Below are 17,237 nucleotides of genomic sequence, written 5' to 3'. Positions count from 1 at the left end.
TATTATCACGCCGCTCAGTTTGTTCCAAAATGAAAATCATTTATCCCAGGTCCTCCAAACCTTGAACTCCAATGGCGTCAAGGTCAACAAGGACAAATTCCAATTGCGACAGTCTTCTGTCACATTTTTGGGTTACACCGTGTCCACAGATAGAATACAACCTCCCAAATGCCGTGTGCACACCATCACATCACTGCTGCCTCTGGCTACTTACAAAGAACTCTGACTTTTTTGGGTACAATAAATTACTACCATCGGTATCAGCTTTCTGCCGCCACTGACAGACTCGTTGTCGGGCAAACAAACTTCAGGCTTTAAACCAGTTTGCTGGACTGAACCTATGCTGGAGGCCTTCAAGGCTCTAAAAACTTCCTTAGCTCACGCCGTGGCACTCGCCCATCCCGACCCGTCGGCCAAGTTGTTCATCACTACGGGCACCAGCACATAGCAGGGGGGGGGGGGGGGGGGGGGGGTAGTACTACAGCAACGCAAAGGCAACATGGTTTCTCCCCTTCATTTCTTCTCTAAAAAAACTGTTTACAGCTCAGAAGAAATATTCCGTTCTTGATAGGGAATGTCTGGTGGTCTATGAAGCTGTCAAACACTTTCACCCCAACGTTGAGAGACATTCTTTCTTCATCCTTACTGATCATAAACCGCTAGCAGATGCCTTCTGCAACCCTCTCGAGGACCCACCCCCTGAGCATTTCTGCCACTTTAATTTAGTCTCTCAATTCACAACAGACGTTCGCTACATCAAAGGCACAGAAAACATCCCCACTGATTTTTTCTTGTGAATCGATACTGTCTCACACATCATTGACTTATCCACAATGTGGCCGCTCTCCAGGTCTCTGATGAGGAATCTCACACTCTCCTCGCAAATCCTCAAATATCTCTTGTGTTTACCAAAGCCAAGTTCCCTGGGATGTTGGATGAGATGTGGTGTTATTCTTCTACCGGCACCCTGCAGCCTTTGCTCCCGCCCACAATGCGCCAGCAAGCCTTCAACGCCTTGCATAACCATGCTCTCCCTGGGATCCATGCTACCACATGGCTCATACCTGAGCATTTCATTTGGAAAAATATCAGTTGCCCGACCACCATCAACACACTGACCAAGGTCGGCAGTTTGAGTCTGCCCTGTTCACTATTTTATGTAACATCTGCGGCATTAAAAAAATTCATACAACAGCCTACCACCTGCAAAGCAACGGGTTAGTTGAATGGTGGCACTGCACCCTCAAAACTGCCCTCAGGTGCCATGACTGCCACTGGTCTGAGGCACTTCCATGGGTATTACTCAGTCTCTGTTAAACCTTTAAACCAGACTTACAGGGAACCATTTCTGAATTCGTTTTTGGGGAGAACCCAGTCCTACCAGAGAACTTATTCTGTCTCAAGCACTTGATGATTTTCCCCCTCCCCAGAGTTCATTAGTCACATGTGCACTCACTTTAAACATGCATGGCTACACCCACCTATCAGCCATTCCCCGCCGGACACTTACGTGCCAACCGCACTCAATACTTGCTCCCACGTTTTGCTCAGGGATGATTCCATTAGACAGCCCCTGCAATCACGGTACCTCGGCCCTTTTAAAATACTTTGGAGTGGTGAGACAACATTCAACATTATGATTAAAGATCGTCCTCAAACTGCTTCATTGCACATGCTCAAACCTGCTTTTATGGTATTCAGCACCCCTCTGCCATCTCAATCGGACCCTCCTGATTACTTTTCTGCCACAGAGCCTGAAAATACTTTGTCTCATCCCACAGCGCTATTTTCTCCAACCCATGATTCATCGTTACCATTCGCAGGTTGCCAGGCACGATGCTATGAACCCTATGTGCAGATTCCGCTGCCACTTCACCGACTGCAAAGACTCGCTCACCCACATTCAACCTGTGCTGCAACATGCCATCACACCACATGGACAACGTGTCAATCATCACCTTCGATGACAGTCTGCTCATGCTCCTAACAGACATCGCAGCCTCACCCTCCAACGGGCAGTTAAATGTCAGTGTAGTGCATAACCTGTCATTCCCCCTTGAGTGTGACCCATCAGAAATTCGCGTGTTCATCTCCTCGGACGGCTCGATCTGCATTCGAGGTGGGCATGCCTGCACCACACCACAGGCCGTTCCACACACCTGCTCTCAGGCCGGCCGATTCATCATCCGCCCCCACTGATTGACTAACTATGAGGTGGAGCTGCAGCCAGTCACTCCGCCTCTGCACCCCGCCTCGACCAAGATGGAAATTCCGGCCGTGCGCCTGCCGCCTCACATGACTACTACCGATGCTGACATGACCTCCACTCAAGCCTCACAGGTGGTACTCCATACTGTGGGGAAGGGGGAGGGGGGGGAGGGGAGGCTGTGTGGCATCGATAGGTTGTATTGATGATGATTAACACCATCTTTTGACTCTTATTGCTCTGCTGAGCCTCCATGTTCTGTATCTCAAGCTGTGTACACGTTTATGACTAACTAAGAAATATATCTTTATGTGGAATTTAATGGGAATAGTTATTGCATTCGACCAATAATTGTATCCCGTTCCCATAACACCATTTGTGGAGAGACTCACTTGGAAGCAATAGCTAGTAGATCTTATTATATCCCTGCCCCATCATGGTTTTCGAGTTCCAAACTGGTAAGTAACCTGACAAAATGTAACCTGCTGTTATAAGTTGAAATGCCTTATAACAACCATCGCTATTAGAACATTGTTGACTGCAGTAATAGTAGCTACATCCAAATTACAGTAATCCCAACAGTCATTTGACATGATTGTCCATGATTATTTTCCATGATGAATTGTTTTACTAAGATGCTATCTCTTCATTGTGGTATATCTTTTTAATTCTGCTGCTAATAATTGAACATCTGCCATAATACTAATGAGAAATCATATTAATATGTGATAGAAAAATGCTTTACTATTCACCTGCTAGGGAAATGAGAGAGAGAGAGAGAGAGAGAGAGAGAGAGAGAGAGAGAGAGAGAGAGAGAGAGAGAGAGGGATAGGCAGACAGACAGGCAGACACTGATAAGCATTATCAATCACAGTGTATTGACAATCATCCCAAAAACAAATTACAGTAGGTTAAATTTTTTAATATATTTTTTGTCATATTTATTAAACTGATTCAAGATATTTTTCACAAAATGTATGAAGCTGTATTGTCATTATAGTGAAAACAAACCTGTTTTTCTGTCAACATCAACAGCAATTGCATTCTTCAAAGGTGGCAATGGTAGAACCACATCAACTACATATGGGACATCTAGAGAAATCTGCCGTATATCAACACGATGTGCAAATATCAATGAATTTGTTGGACCATGGGCACATGTCCTCTGATCAGGCTGCCAAAATAAATTGTAAAATTAATGTTGTTCACTTATGTGATTATGAAAGTCTTGTTTATGCAAATAAGTTGCCAGTGCTTACCAGAAGTTTGATACCTATTGGACATGCACAAGAGAAACGTCTTGGTGCAGGTGCCAGAAGACAAAGATGACTGCAGCCACCATTCCTCACACGGCAGGATGACTGCACCGTTTGCCTACTACGATGAAATACTCTAACATCCATTAATCCAGTTATTCCTGATCTGCAAAAATTTAATAAGTAATAAAGTTAACAGAATAAAGTGTGCTATTTCCACTATTACTACCATTATGCAAAATTTGCATTTATTATTAAATGATAAATTATCATTCAATCAGTTAAAATGTGTTTGTTTAGGATGATGATTTCATTGTGAACTGCACTTCAATTATATGGTATATCTGATGAGTATGTATAGTCCAGATAAAATTTGTTTCGGCTGGGCTTGATGAAGATGACTATATTAAATATTAAGAAAATGCTATGCAAAGTTTGCTTTTTTTATTTAGTGTACAATGCTAATTCAGATTTTAAGAACATCACTCAAAAATAAATACATACCTACATAATTACACAGTGAGATGTGTGATGTTTTTATCTCATGAATCATTAGCAGTCCCCCTTTCACACACACACACACACACACACACACACACACACACACACACATACTTGCACAAACTCATGTATGTGCATTTGGAGCTATAGATCTGTAGTCGAATACAGTTGTATTTCAGAGTCACAACTATGCTCATAAGAATGATGTTACATTGAAGGCAGCATTACTTTAGCAAAACAGCAGTACTGTCTTTACAAGTGAGATAAATAAACTTAACTGTTTTTACTTTTTCAGTATCCTACCAATGAACCAAAATCTGCTACTTGCTTCACTTACGACTGAGCCCATGTGATAACTCCTTTTCATATCCCCACAATTTGTTACATTCAGGTATTTGTACAGGTTGATTGATTTCAGTTGTGACTCAATGATATTGTAATCATATGATACAACATTTTTGCATTTTATGCACTGGACCCTATTTTGCCTCGTTTCCTACAATTCAGATTGAAGTTATGTAGATTTACTCTGGTCAAAAGGTCTTCAACAGACTTCATCTGACATAAGTGAGAAAATGGGTATCTTAACTATATCAAATTAAAATTAAAATCATAACTCATAAGCCATTCCCTCAAAAAATTATCTGATTATCTTGATTCCAGTGTTGAAAATTCCTGTTAGCAACTTGCTAAGTCTCAATGTTCATCATTAAGTTGCATGCCAATCTGTAATGTACTGTCAACAGATCTCTGTTGTACTGATGTATGTAACAATTTTCCCCAAAGAACACCTTTGTAATCAAGTAAATATCACAACACATATGTAGGATGAATAGTAGTTATTAAAATAACTTAGAAAGCAGCAGTTTTTTTTTTTTCAAAGTTGCTACTTACCTTTTGTTTACTAGGTCACATTTAGCTGGAATAAGCATAAATAGCATTAAGTAGTTCAGTGTTAGTTTATTAATAGTTAAAAACAAAGATTCCAAGACTTACCAAGCGGGAAAGCGCCGGTAGACAGGCACAATAAATAAAACACACAAACACACACACAGAATTTCTAGCTTTCGCAACAGACACAATGTCTGCTTGTGTCTGTGTATGTGTGGATGGATATGTGCAAGTGTGCGAGTGTACACCTGTCCTTTCTTCCCCCTAAGGTAAGTCTTTCCGCTCCCGGGATTTGAATGACTCCTTACCCTCTCCCTTAAAACCCACATCCTTTCGTCATTCCCTCTCCTTCCCTCTTTCCTGAAGAAGCAACCGTTGGTTGCGAAAGCTAGAAATTCTGTGTGTGTGTTTGTGTGTTTTATTTATTGTGTCTGTCTACCGGCACTTTCCCGCTTGGTAAGTCTTGGAATCTTTGTTTTTAATATATTATTCCCATGTGGAAGTTTCTTTCTATTTTATTTATTAATAGTTAAGTTTTTATGTTTCTCTTTTGTTGATGTATATCTTGACTCGTTACACATTCCTGAAGGTTCTCCTATTTGATGGGATCTAAGAAACATAATGAATGAATGAATGTACATCAAGATCACACACACACACACACACACACACACACACACACACACACACACACACACACAAAAATCTCTAAATGAGAAGGGAATGTCTACAGAAAGTATCCTTCAAAATAAACCAGCCAATAACGATGAATTGAACAAATTTAGGAAGATTTAGAGAGACCCAGTAGGGAATTCATTCCCCCTTGTGCATGCAGCCATTGACATTCTGAGTCTGAGAAATTGAATTTAGTTTTATTTCAAGATTCATGACATTTATTGAGTAAGTACTAGCTACAACAGTTAAAACTCAAAATTTTGGCACATGCAATGTAAGGACTTTGTTTCCGGTGCTGAGGGTCACAGCACAGAACTTAGTATTATTAAGCAGTTGGCTTGTATAGGCTAATAGATTTCCCAGTTGAAGTGTGTTTTAGTGAAGTTTAAATTCTGAGTGAATGTAGTCACACGCTGGACTTGAATCTCTGAGTAGTGATGTGAGAAACAACTTTGATTTATCTTGCTGGAGTTTGTTGGGCACCAAAAATAAACAATCCCATGTGGCATGTGAAGATTTTAATAGGAACAGAGCTCAGTGATTTTTCTCATGTAGGATGTTATTAATGCTATGATTGAATATCCTTCCATCTGAGGTTATTTAAGACTAAAATTAATGAATATCTACCAGGAGCCATGAACATCTACATATGACTTGGATTCCAATTTGTGTGTGTATATGAACAACAGTAACAACTGAAGTTTATGTTCAGTTGTCTGCTGAGAAAAGTATGCAAAGTTCTAGTCATGAAGTTGGATTGATTTTTTATGTGGCATGTATGAGAAAACTTTGGACAGGAAACCAAAATGCTGACTGGAATACAAGTTAAGTGAAATAGATTACAATGGGACTTTGTATCTGTATGGGGCTTCAGATAATCTCTCACATCAGGTTTACCAATTACAGAAACTGCCTTAAGCAGCCTCTTCTAGTGGAGGAATGATATCATAATATTCTAGCCCCCCCCCCCCCCCCCCTTTCCTATCAAAGCTCCTGTAGCAATTGAGACTTCACATAACACTTATACGAAGGCAACATTTTATTACAGTGGACTGTTTATCACATGCAATATCTTCAAGATGTAGAGCAACTTCCTCCCATCAATTGCTACGATACAATCAGGTGCACAATAAGAAAAACTGTATCAGTTGGTCAGGCACACGACGTATTTTTCAACTGTGTGTACTTTCCAGATGTGCTAGAATTTATGACTGTGCTTTTATACATTTAATTTCATGATTATACATTCCATTCTTTAGTAACCAAACAGAAAGATAAAATTCACAAACCTGACAACACTCCTATTTTGGCCAGTTAGCTGGTCAGCCATATGAATACTTGCAGTCTCCCAATCGGTCCAGTAGATTTTGTTCTCATGAACAGCCAGACCAAAGGGATGGGGTATATCAGTATCTAGGAACAGACACATTAGCTAGTTATTCTGTACATGGACATTCCTTAAAAAGTCGGATGTATTTAGAGGAGTCCTTAAAGTTTGATGGTCACACAAAACTTTCCAGTATACATATTACTGAGATACTGCCATTACATTAAAGTTCTCTGCAATAACGCTGAAAATATTGTGAATGTAGTGGTGCGTGAGGATAATTTGATGGTAATTGACAGATTAACATTCTAAAGAGCATATATCAACATACTGATTAGAAAAATGAGCTCAAGATTTTTGACACACTGAGTCCATATTAATAGTTGTACGAGTAAATTCTGCATAGTAAGCTTAAGAGTGTCAAAATTGGTACCAAAAACTTTTAAGAACAGTAACAGTAAAGACACGTGCACAATAAGTACAAAGTAAATAAAAATGATAAAACTCTCCAAATAATTATACATGCACAACACCATGAGTTCAAGGATATGAAGCACACACTGAAACAAGGCATTTGGCCCTTCAAAATAAGCTTTCACGAGACAGCAAAGTTTTAATTAAGTTAAAACTGGGCATTGAGAATTGTTGCAGCACTTTGTCTCAAAGAGAGAATTTTACTCAAAGCAGAGTATTAACAGTAATCAGAAAATCAAAATTATCTTTAGAAATTCTTTAATGTTTATCATGTTTTATCTTAGGACTCGAAGTAGGTAAAATCAGTTAGTTACATAGAAAGCAAAAACTATATGAAGCTGTAACAAAAGTGAGACAAATCATCATCATTACAAAGGATTTCATCATATATGCCAATTTTCTCCGTCAGAGGACTCGGCCCATATGTTGGTCTTTTTTTTTTTTAAGTTATAATTTCTAGATGAGTGTTCACTGCTATTAATTTCGAATGACAAGTTAAAACTAGATTCTAAACTGAGACACAAATTCAAATCTTTATTCTTGCAGCAAGCTCTAATAACATCTCAAAGGCCTATCTAGCATCAGTTATTTTCTTCTACAGTTCCTAATTACCTAATTTCTGGCAGACTGAAGTTGTACATTGTATCTTCCACAAAGAATACTTGTATGGCTCAGTTAATAGATGCCACCTAAAGTGAGGATTAAACACAGAACATCATTTCAGTATGCAGCTTTTATCTTTGATACAGGTCAACATATTTCTGGCCACTTAGCTTTCCTTTCTCCTTACTTTCCTTTGTGATAGACCAGTTTCTTTGGTAGTCTGATTACTTCAAGTTTATGGCATGATCAATCTATCCATTCAATAGTAAGCCACAAATGCATGAAGATCATTAAATTCTATGAACATGTGGGTCCTAAAAAGATCTGTCTAACTTCTTATATTACTTTTCTGACAGTTAGGTCTCATCTTATCACTGTTGCTTTCTTAGCACAACCTAGGGGTAAGGTGTAGGATAATTAAAAGTTATACATATGAATGTGAAGCAATGTACAGTCAATCAACCATGTGATTGCTGACTGTCGCCTTGAGCATACAAAGGAACAATAATGGCCATTCACCACACACTGAATGATGTGGTCAAATGGATCAGGGAATTATATCTGAAGATGTAAGATAGCCCTGTGCTTGTGACCATGCACATTTCTTTAAAATGTTGTAAAAAAAAAAGTTCAAATGTGTGCCAAATCTTATGGGACTTAACTGCTAAGGTTATCAGTCCCTAAGTTTACACACTACTTAACCTAAATTTTCCTAAGGACAAACACACACACCCATGCCCGAGGGAGGACTCGAACCTCTGCCGGGAGCAGTTGCACAGTCCATGGCTGCAGCGCCTTAGACCGCTCGCCTAATCCCACGTGGCAAAAAATGTTGTATATATGTATTTGATTTCATTATACTGTATATAAATAAATCAATGTATTTGCTCCTAAATGTTATTAGTTTTTTTAATGTCTTCATTACTCACCCTTATAAATTACCAGATGAATATTTTGCTACTGTTGTAGGAGCTCATAATTATTATCACCAACCATTTTAACTCACTGCTTGAGGAATAAATCATTCATGCAGTTTTCACGTACCACAAGTTACAGTGCTATACAATAAAGTATGTCCTGTCAGTTTCCTGATTCATATGCTGTTTCATATGAACATCTTCCATAAGGGTATCTTTAGTCTGTTTGTCTGGCTAGGTGCCACATCCATTTAAATTGATATTGTGGGAGTCTGGGTGGAATATAAACAAGGGAAGAATAAATGTAACCACACATGGTGCAGTTGAGGAATGTAGCAGAAGATAAGCACATAAACAAGACAAAACGTGTAGCGAACCTTTCAGGCAATGTCCTCCCTCAAGTGCCAGGGCACTGTAGGCGCGTCTGTGTGTGTGTATCTGTGAGCGTGTGTGTGTTAACTCTAAGGTAGAATATTTTATGGAAGCTTAGCTATAAGTTCAGTCTCACTGAAATGCCTGCTTACCATTCAATGCCCTAATTATGTAGTGTGTGGTTACCATGAATTTTTCCACTGCTTTTATTTCATTCATTTTTAAACTTTATAGGGCTCATTACGAAATAAGCAAGTCCTACATTTTCTATTACCCATCCAATTAGCTTGTTATTCCTTCTCATTGCCCCCAATATATTTATTTCCAAGGAATGCTTAGCACACACAAGTTGAATGTGTCATTGTCATTGGTTGGAACAGTTAGCACACATTGTTAATATATTTTCTGTATTATATCCCCTCATTATTTTCAGTTATTCTACATACATAAATTGGTTACCTGTCTCAATTATCATGCAGTTAAATCTTCACTACCTTTCTTTTACAGTGTTAAAAAGGGTTAATTTTTTAGCTGTCTAACCATTACTCTTAGAATCTATAACTATCCTGAGGTCTGAGACACCCGTTCCTCTTTAAGCTTTCCCAACCTAACCCTCTCTTCTCCCTGAGGAATGACCTATTAGTTCCAAAACCTAGGAAATGTGTCACATTTACTTCTACATGTCAATCGGAAGTAATACCTCCCCCTTTGTCCGTCTCCTCCTCCATCCCTATAGCTCCATCTCCTCCTCCATCTCTGTTTCTGTTTCCTCCTTACTCCTTCTAAGTCCCTCTCCTCCTCACTCCCTCTAAGTTCACCTCCTCCTCATCACCTCTAAGTAAATCTCCACCTCTCCCTCTCTTTGTCCATATCCTCCCCCCTCTCTGTCCATCTCCTCCTTCTCCTCTCTCTGTCCATCTCCTCCTCTTTCCTTTCTCTACCCACCTGCTCCTCCCCTCTCTGACCATCAGTTCCTTTCTCCTCTATCCACCTACTCCTCTCCCATCTGTCCATCTTCTCCTCTTCCCTTTCTCTGGCCATTTTTTCTTCCCCCTCTGCCCATCTCCTTCTCCTCCCCCATCTCTTCTCCCTCCCTCTCTCTGTACATCTTCTCATCTTTCCTTTCTTTCCATTTCCCCCTCCCCTCCCCATCTCTCAATCTCCTTCTTGCCCCTATCTGTGTCCATCTCCTTCCTACCGCCCTCTCCGTCTGTCCATCTCTTCTTCTCCCTCCTCACTCCACGTAATCACCCCTACCCCCAGTAGGAGGTTCTGGCACTTACCCCAACAGTATTTCTTCGCAGATAGTTTGTAGTATGTCTACCAAGTTTGGTTACAATTGATTGACAGGTTTAGGAGCTTTTTACCCACAGCTATCTCCAAGTACACACATCACACATTTTTAACATATTGCACATAAGTGTGTACACATATTTCACTTGTATCTCTAGCAAATTTCACTCTGCAGTTTTGTTTTCATGCATCTCAATACTTATGATGCACATATTGCAAATTCTGTGTCATACAATGATATAATTTTGCACGCGGATTCAAGAATACTGTCTGCAAAATGTACTTTGACTAGTTAAGAAATATAAATTAAAATGTCATGTCTGATGCAGCAGTTGTACTGCATGAACAATGAAAATGCATTAAGCAGTAAATTTTTTCTTTTCATCATTTTGTGGGGATTGTCAGCAAGAAAAGTTTTGTAAAAGTTTGAAATTATGTGTAAAGTTTGTTGCAAGTCACAAAGTTCTCTCATTGTTAAATACTGGATGAATAAAATCTGGGTATTCGCATGTTGTGGGCTACACATGGGGCTACACATCTTTTTCACCCTCCCCCACTAATCCCTTTGATATGTAGGTGATTCTTACTCACCTTAACGATACTTTACAGACAGTGAGTAATATGTGTACCGCATTTGGTTAAATTCAGTTCAGTGGTTTCAGAGGAGGTGTGGAACATACCTACACACAAACGAGCATTAATTTTTATAATGTGTATGGATTCAATAAATCCTACAGAATTTCAATCATCTTACTGTTACAAATTATCAGATGACAGGTTCCCTATGAAAATGTATTCTGTTTCGCCTTCACAGTGACAGAAGGAAAAATGATTTACACTATCCACCATTCAGCCTTAGTGAAACAAAGAAAGGAATTATGTGTAGGAGGAGGTAGGGAAGAACGCATGAGGAATGAAGGGGTTAGAAGGAAAGTGCGAGGCAGTAACAAGAAAGACAGATGTCTCAGCAGCTGGACAACAAGATGAAAGGAGTTCTCAGGGGTATAGCATATGAGATAGAGATAGAAAGATATTTGGAGATAGATAGAGACAGCTTCTGTAAAGTTTGGAAGGTAGGAGATGAGATACTGGCAGAAGTAAAGCTGTGAGGACAGGGTGTGAGTCGTGCCTGGGTAGCTCAGTTGGTAAAGCACTTGCCCGCAAAAGGCAAAGGTCCCGAGTTCAAGTCTCGGTCCGGAACAGTTTTAATCTGCCAGGAAATTTCGATGTTAAGGATATTGGTCTGTTATTTTGAGGATCAGTCCTTCTACCCTTCTTATATACAGGTGTCACGTGCGCTTTTTTCCAGTCACTCGGGACTTTACATTGGGTAAGAGATTCACAATAAATGCAAGCTAAGTAAGGAGCCAGTGCACTAGAGTACTCTCTGTAAAACCTAATTGGAATCCCATCAGGACCTGCTGATTTATTTATTTTCAACCCGCTCAGCTGCTTCACAACCCCAGGGATGTCTATTGCTATGTCCTCCATACGGGAATATGTACAAGACTCAAACGGTGGTATGTTTGTACGATCCTCCTGCGTGAAAGATTCCTCAAATGCTAAATTTAAAATTTCAGCTTTTGTTTTGCTGTCTTCCATTGCCAGGCCAGACAGATCAGTGAGTGACTGGATGGAAGCCTTCAACCCACTTACCGATTTTACATAAGACCAGGATTTCCTTAGGTTTTCAGCAAGATCTTTTGCTAAGGTATGCTTCACGCATCGCTCTGTTTACAACAGCTGAATCTCTACTAACTTTTGCCTGTCCTCATTCTCCCGATCTTTCTTGTACTGTGAGTGCAACTGCCTTTGCTCCCTGAGCATTCTCTGAATTGCACTGTTAAACCATGGTGGGTCTTTTCCATCTGTAATCTACTTTTTTGGCCACATACTTCTCCAATGCATGATTTACAGTGTGTTTAAAATTTGCCCATAATTCTCCCACATCCATCATCCAGAAGTAAATGAATTCAATTCATTTACTAAGTGGGATGTTAACAACTGCTTATCTGGTCTTTCTAATAAGAATACTCTCCTTGAATGTGTCACAAATATCTCAGAGAAAATGGACATGCTACAATGAAAACACTCAAGACAAATAAAGATTTTAAATCTTAGATTTTAAGTCGAGTTCGATGTGACTGGACATATTGACCAATGTGTTTAGTTAGTTAGTTAGTTAGTTTAGTTTAGTTATATTACTTGTTCCATGGATCATGAACACGATTCTTTCGTAATGATGTGGAACGTGTCAAAGTACAAAAGATTCATTTATCCCAAATAATCTTTGTTAGACTTATATACGGTACAATTGTTAATACTTACTGTATTTCTTTAGCCTATGTCTAAAAATTCATCTATGGAGTAGAAGGAGTTGTCATTCAGGAATTCCCTTAACTTACTTTTGAATGCCGATTGGTTGTCTGTCAGACTTTTGATATTGTTTGGCAAGTGACCAAAAATCTTTGTGGCAGTATAATTCACCCCCTTTTGTGCCAATGTCAAATTCAATGAACAGTAGTGAAGGTCACCCTGTCTCCTAGTATTGTAGCTGTGGACTGTGCTATTAATTCTGAAGTGATCTGGGTTACTAACAACAAATTTCATTAGGCTGTATATATATTGTGAAGCTACTGGCAATATCCCTAATTCTTTAAATAATTGTCTACAAGATGATCTTGGATGAGCCCCAGACTTTATTCTGATAACACGTTTTTGTGCAATAAATACGTTCTTTCTTAGTGATGAATTGCCCCAAAAGATGATTCCGTAAGAAGGCAACGAATGAAAATATGCATGGTAAGCTAACTTACTGATATGCTTGTCTCCAAAATTTACAATGACACTAATAGCATAGGTAGCTGAGCTCAATCGTTTCAGTAGATTGTCAATGTTTGTCTTCCAGTTTAAAATCTGATCAATACAGACACCCAGAAATTTTGAACAATCTACTTTAGCTAAAGATTTTCCCCCACACTCTATATTTATTTCCGGTGTTATGCCTTTCCCTGTACTGAACTGTACGTTTGCAAGTTACTGACATTTGGGTCTGTCCTCATAATAGATGTAAATAGTTGAAACAATACAGATTATCATTGAAGACATGTTCATCATTTAATAGCTGCAAGTAGTGAAACACTTTTTCACAGCATCATCCTGCCTGAACTTCAAGTCAAAAAGAATAAGTTCATGCATGGGCATGGAACAGGGCAGCCACACCATTAGAACAAAAGCTACAATGCAGCTACACTGGAAGAAGAAGAATCAAAGGTAACTTAGACCACATTACACTGACAAATCTGCCAACAAGTGTTCCCTTCTCGTGGTGTTAAAGCCAATTCACAGTGCACACACACACACACACACACACACACACACACACACACACACACACACACACACAGGAGAAAACACAACACATTGCTAGCTGCTCTCCTGTATATTGTACATCTTTCTTAAAAAATAATTTTTAGCATATTGTGATGCAAGTTTTATGCTTTTATATATAATATATATACCTCCTGTCTACAGTTCAGAGTCATATATATGTATCTCCCATTCATGTCTGGTCATTGCTTTAGGACTTCTAGTACAGTTCTACCAAATGCCACAGTAAAAACAATAAAAACATATATTTCTGTTGTAGACATCAAAACTTTTATCTATGAACTGAGAAAACAAATAAGAAATAATTCACCAGAAGAAACTGATACAAACTATAAGTCTGAATTTTTGGTAGAGAAATAGAAACTATGAATATGTTTATGAAATATCAAACTCATGTGAAACTAAGGGTTTCAAATTGAAGGTCAATGCAAGCAATACAATTTCATAATGGTGTTTTATAAAAAATGTGCAATCAACCAGTCTATTTATAATAACTGGTCCCTTGGTAAGAAAAAAGAGGAAGCCAATTAGTCAGCAATGTGGGAGATAAGGTAGAGTTTAGCCAACTGCAGCTTGTCTCCGTCCACTAAAGAGATTCAGTGAAGTAGTTAGACAATAACTTTTTATTTTTATGCCCAAACACCATGAACTGAAAGATCTACATCAATACAAGGAATAGCAATAAAAATCAAACAGTAAAGAATGTTGTCTGTGCACTCTTTGTCACAGAATAATGCTTCACGTCACTGTGAATTCTCTCCCGGTAGGGGTACTTGTATTTCACCTGACACCAAGCTCTCGCATGTACTGAAGGCATTACTTGAACTTCTTCAGTCTCCAGTGCTGGCAATGATGATACCACTTCCTCTTGTGGTTCCGAGATGGTGCCATCCATGCCCAGAAGTGCATAAGGTGACATTTTGTGCTCAGTGTGTACACCTCTTCGGTTGGTAACATATTTGTAGTTTGACACGTTCCAACAATACCACTTGGTTCTTACGATTTTGATCTATATACATGGTTTGTTTGTACTGGGAGAGAACTATGTAGGGTCCAGAATATGTGGGCTGAAGTGGCGATTTGACAGTGTCCATCTGTAGCATCATATGTGTAAATGACCACTGATCTTTGTGCACAAATGTAGTTACCGTCCCATGTCTTGAGACAGCAGCTGAGTTAAGTCTGACCATATGTTTGTGCACTGTCTGCAGTTCATTTAGCAGTTCTGTCTGATCAGCAAAGAATTCTGTGGGTAGTTGTAAGGGTTCACCATAAACCAATTCTGCAATGGATGCTCCTAAATCTGCTTTTAATGCTGTATGAAGGCCCAACAAACCCGTGGCAAAGCTGACAACCAAGAAAGTGTGTGGAACATTAACGGAGCTTTTAATGTCATATGCCAGTGTTCCATCATTCCATTGCTTGTCGGGTGGTATGTCGTGATATGATGATGCAAACTGATGCCCCTGGTCTGTGGTGACATGTAAAGGGCAGCTGAAATGTGCGATCCACAATGAAAGAAATACCTGTGCTACCATTTCCATGGAAATGTCTGATAATGGAACCACCTCCGCTCATCTGGTGAAGTGGTCCACTGCAGTAACGAGGTAACAGTACCCTTCTAATGACAACTGAGGTCCCGCAATATCCAAGTGCATGTGTTTGAAATGTTGCATCATAAGTGGGAAGTCTCCTACGATTTTGTGCATTTGTTGTCCAGCTTTGGCCCTCTGACAATCTAAGCATGTTTTTTCCTCACTTTGGCAGTCCTTATTTATATTGGGGCACACAAATCTGTCCATCATCAGTTTGAGGCTGGCGTTCATTCCCCAGTGAGTCAGCCTATGTATTCTGTCCAATAATTGCCGTCACTGTTTCCAAGGTACAAAAGGTCTCAGTTTTCCCTGTGATATGTCACACCAAACTTGGAAACATTCACCAGAAGGTTGCATTTAACGGTGACTTATCAGTATGTACTATTTCAATGGAATTTGGTGAGTTGTTGGTCTGTCTCCTGCGCAGCAGCTAACTCCTTGTAGTCAAAAGCCTGAGAGATCAATTGCAACTGAAACAGCAAATCCATCATGACATTCTCAGCTCCTTTTATATACTGCAAGTCTGTCATGAATTGGGTAATGAATTGAAGTTGTCTAAATAGTTACAATGAGCAACCATCCTTGTTCCTACTGAAGGCGAAATTAATTGACTTATCGTCTGTGAAAACCATGAATGGCCCGGATTCCATTTGTGGCAGGAGGTGTCTGGCAGTTTTTTAAATTGCCAGAAATTCCCTATCATAAGCACTCCATTTAACTTGTGAGGACATGAATATACAGGAGAAGAGGCTGGGGGCTGCCAATGGCCTTTGATATGCTGGTATAGAGCTGCACCACTGGCTTGCTGGTTAGCATCCACAACAATTGCCAGTTGTGCCTGAGGAACCAGGTGTGCCATCATGATTACCTGAGGTAGACATGCCTGGCCTTATCGAATGCCATCGGCATCTCTAGTGTCACTGCAAAGGCCATTTGCCCACTGTGTACTTGCCAGCTTGTGCATATATCAAAGGTGCCTGGATGGCTGCCGCATTAGGCTGATGTTGTCTATTGAAATTAACTGCTCCAAGGAACTGGCATAGTTGGTGGTAATTGACAGGGTGAGCCGTCTCCTCAATAAGGGGAAGTTTATCTTGCAGTGGGCTGATACCAGGTGCTGTCACGGAGTAGCCCAAGAATGGCACCAGACATTGTCATAGAAAACACTTTGATTCATTGCCATATGCACTAATGCATCGGTAAACAGTCTTTAGATGCAGTTCATGCAATTTCTCGGATGCTGAAAAGACCATGATGTCACTGAGGTATGCAAAGCAGTTCAGTAAACCTCTTAGTACATCATCGACAAACTGCTGTCAAGTTTGTGGCGCATTTTTCAAACCAAGTGGCTTACGGAGGTAACTGAATAAGCCAAATGGTGTCATGACAGTGGTCTTGGTACATGAGCAGCTGAAACTGGTATTTGGTGATATGCTTTCCGGCAATCATTGACACTAAAAATGGTCGCACCTGCTAGCACACGCATAAAATACCTAATATGTGGTATCGGATAACGATCGGGTATGGTATGGGTACTGAGCACCCGGTAGTCTCCAGATGGTCTTCAGGTCCTGCTTCTTTCTTTACTGGATGAAGTGGCCATGGCCATGGGCTGTTGGATCTACAGACAACTTCTGAGTGCAACAGTTCTTCATATTCTGCCTTCACTGCAGTGAAATGATCAAGTGCTAACTGGCACAGGCATTGAGACACTGGTTGACAGGGTGTAGTTCTGGT

At 39.8% G+C, this 17,237-nt stretch overlaps 1 protein-coding gene across 1 annotated transcript in view; it reads right to left on the bottom strand.

Annotated features, from left to right (window-relative positions):
• Positions 1–17,237, bottom strand: part of LOC126354146 (low-density lipoprotein receptor-related protein 4) — a 765,275-nt gene that overhangs the window by 123,704 nt on the left and 624,334 nt on the right. Inside the window, exons 21-23 of the mRNA XM_050003556.1 lie at positions 6,819–6,942; positions 3,466–3,628; positions 3,218–3,380 (exon numbers count right to left, since the gene is read on the bottom strand). Of these exons, the coding sequence (XP_049859513.1) occupies positions 3,218–3,380; positions 3,466–3,628; positions 6,819–6,942 (450 nt within the window). The remainder of the gene's footprint in view (positions 1–3,217; positions 3,381–3,465; positions 3,629–6,818; positions 6,943–17,237) is intronic.

The sequence above is a fragment of the Schistocerca gregaria genome, chromosome 3 (assembly GCF_023897955.1).
Source record: "Schistocerca gregaria isolate iqSchGreg1 chromosome 3, iqSchGreg1.2, whole genome shotgun sequence".
Lineage (NCBI taxonomy): Eukaryota > Metazoa > Arthropoda > Insecta > Orthoptera > Acrididae > Schistocerca > Schistocerca gregaria.
The sequence above is the reverse complement of the archived record's forward strand: the minus strand, read 5'-3'. Positions and strand labels throughout refer to the sequence as shown.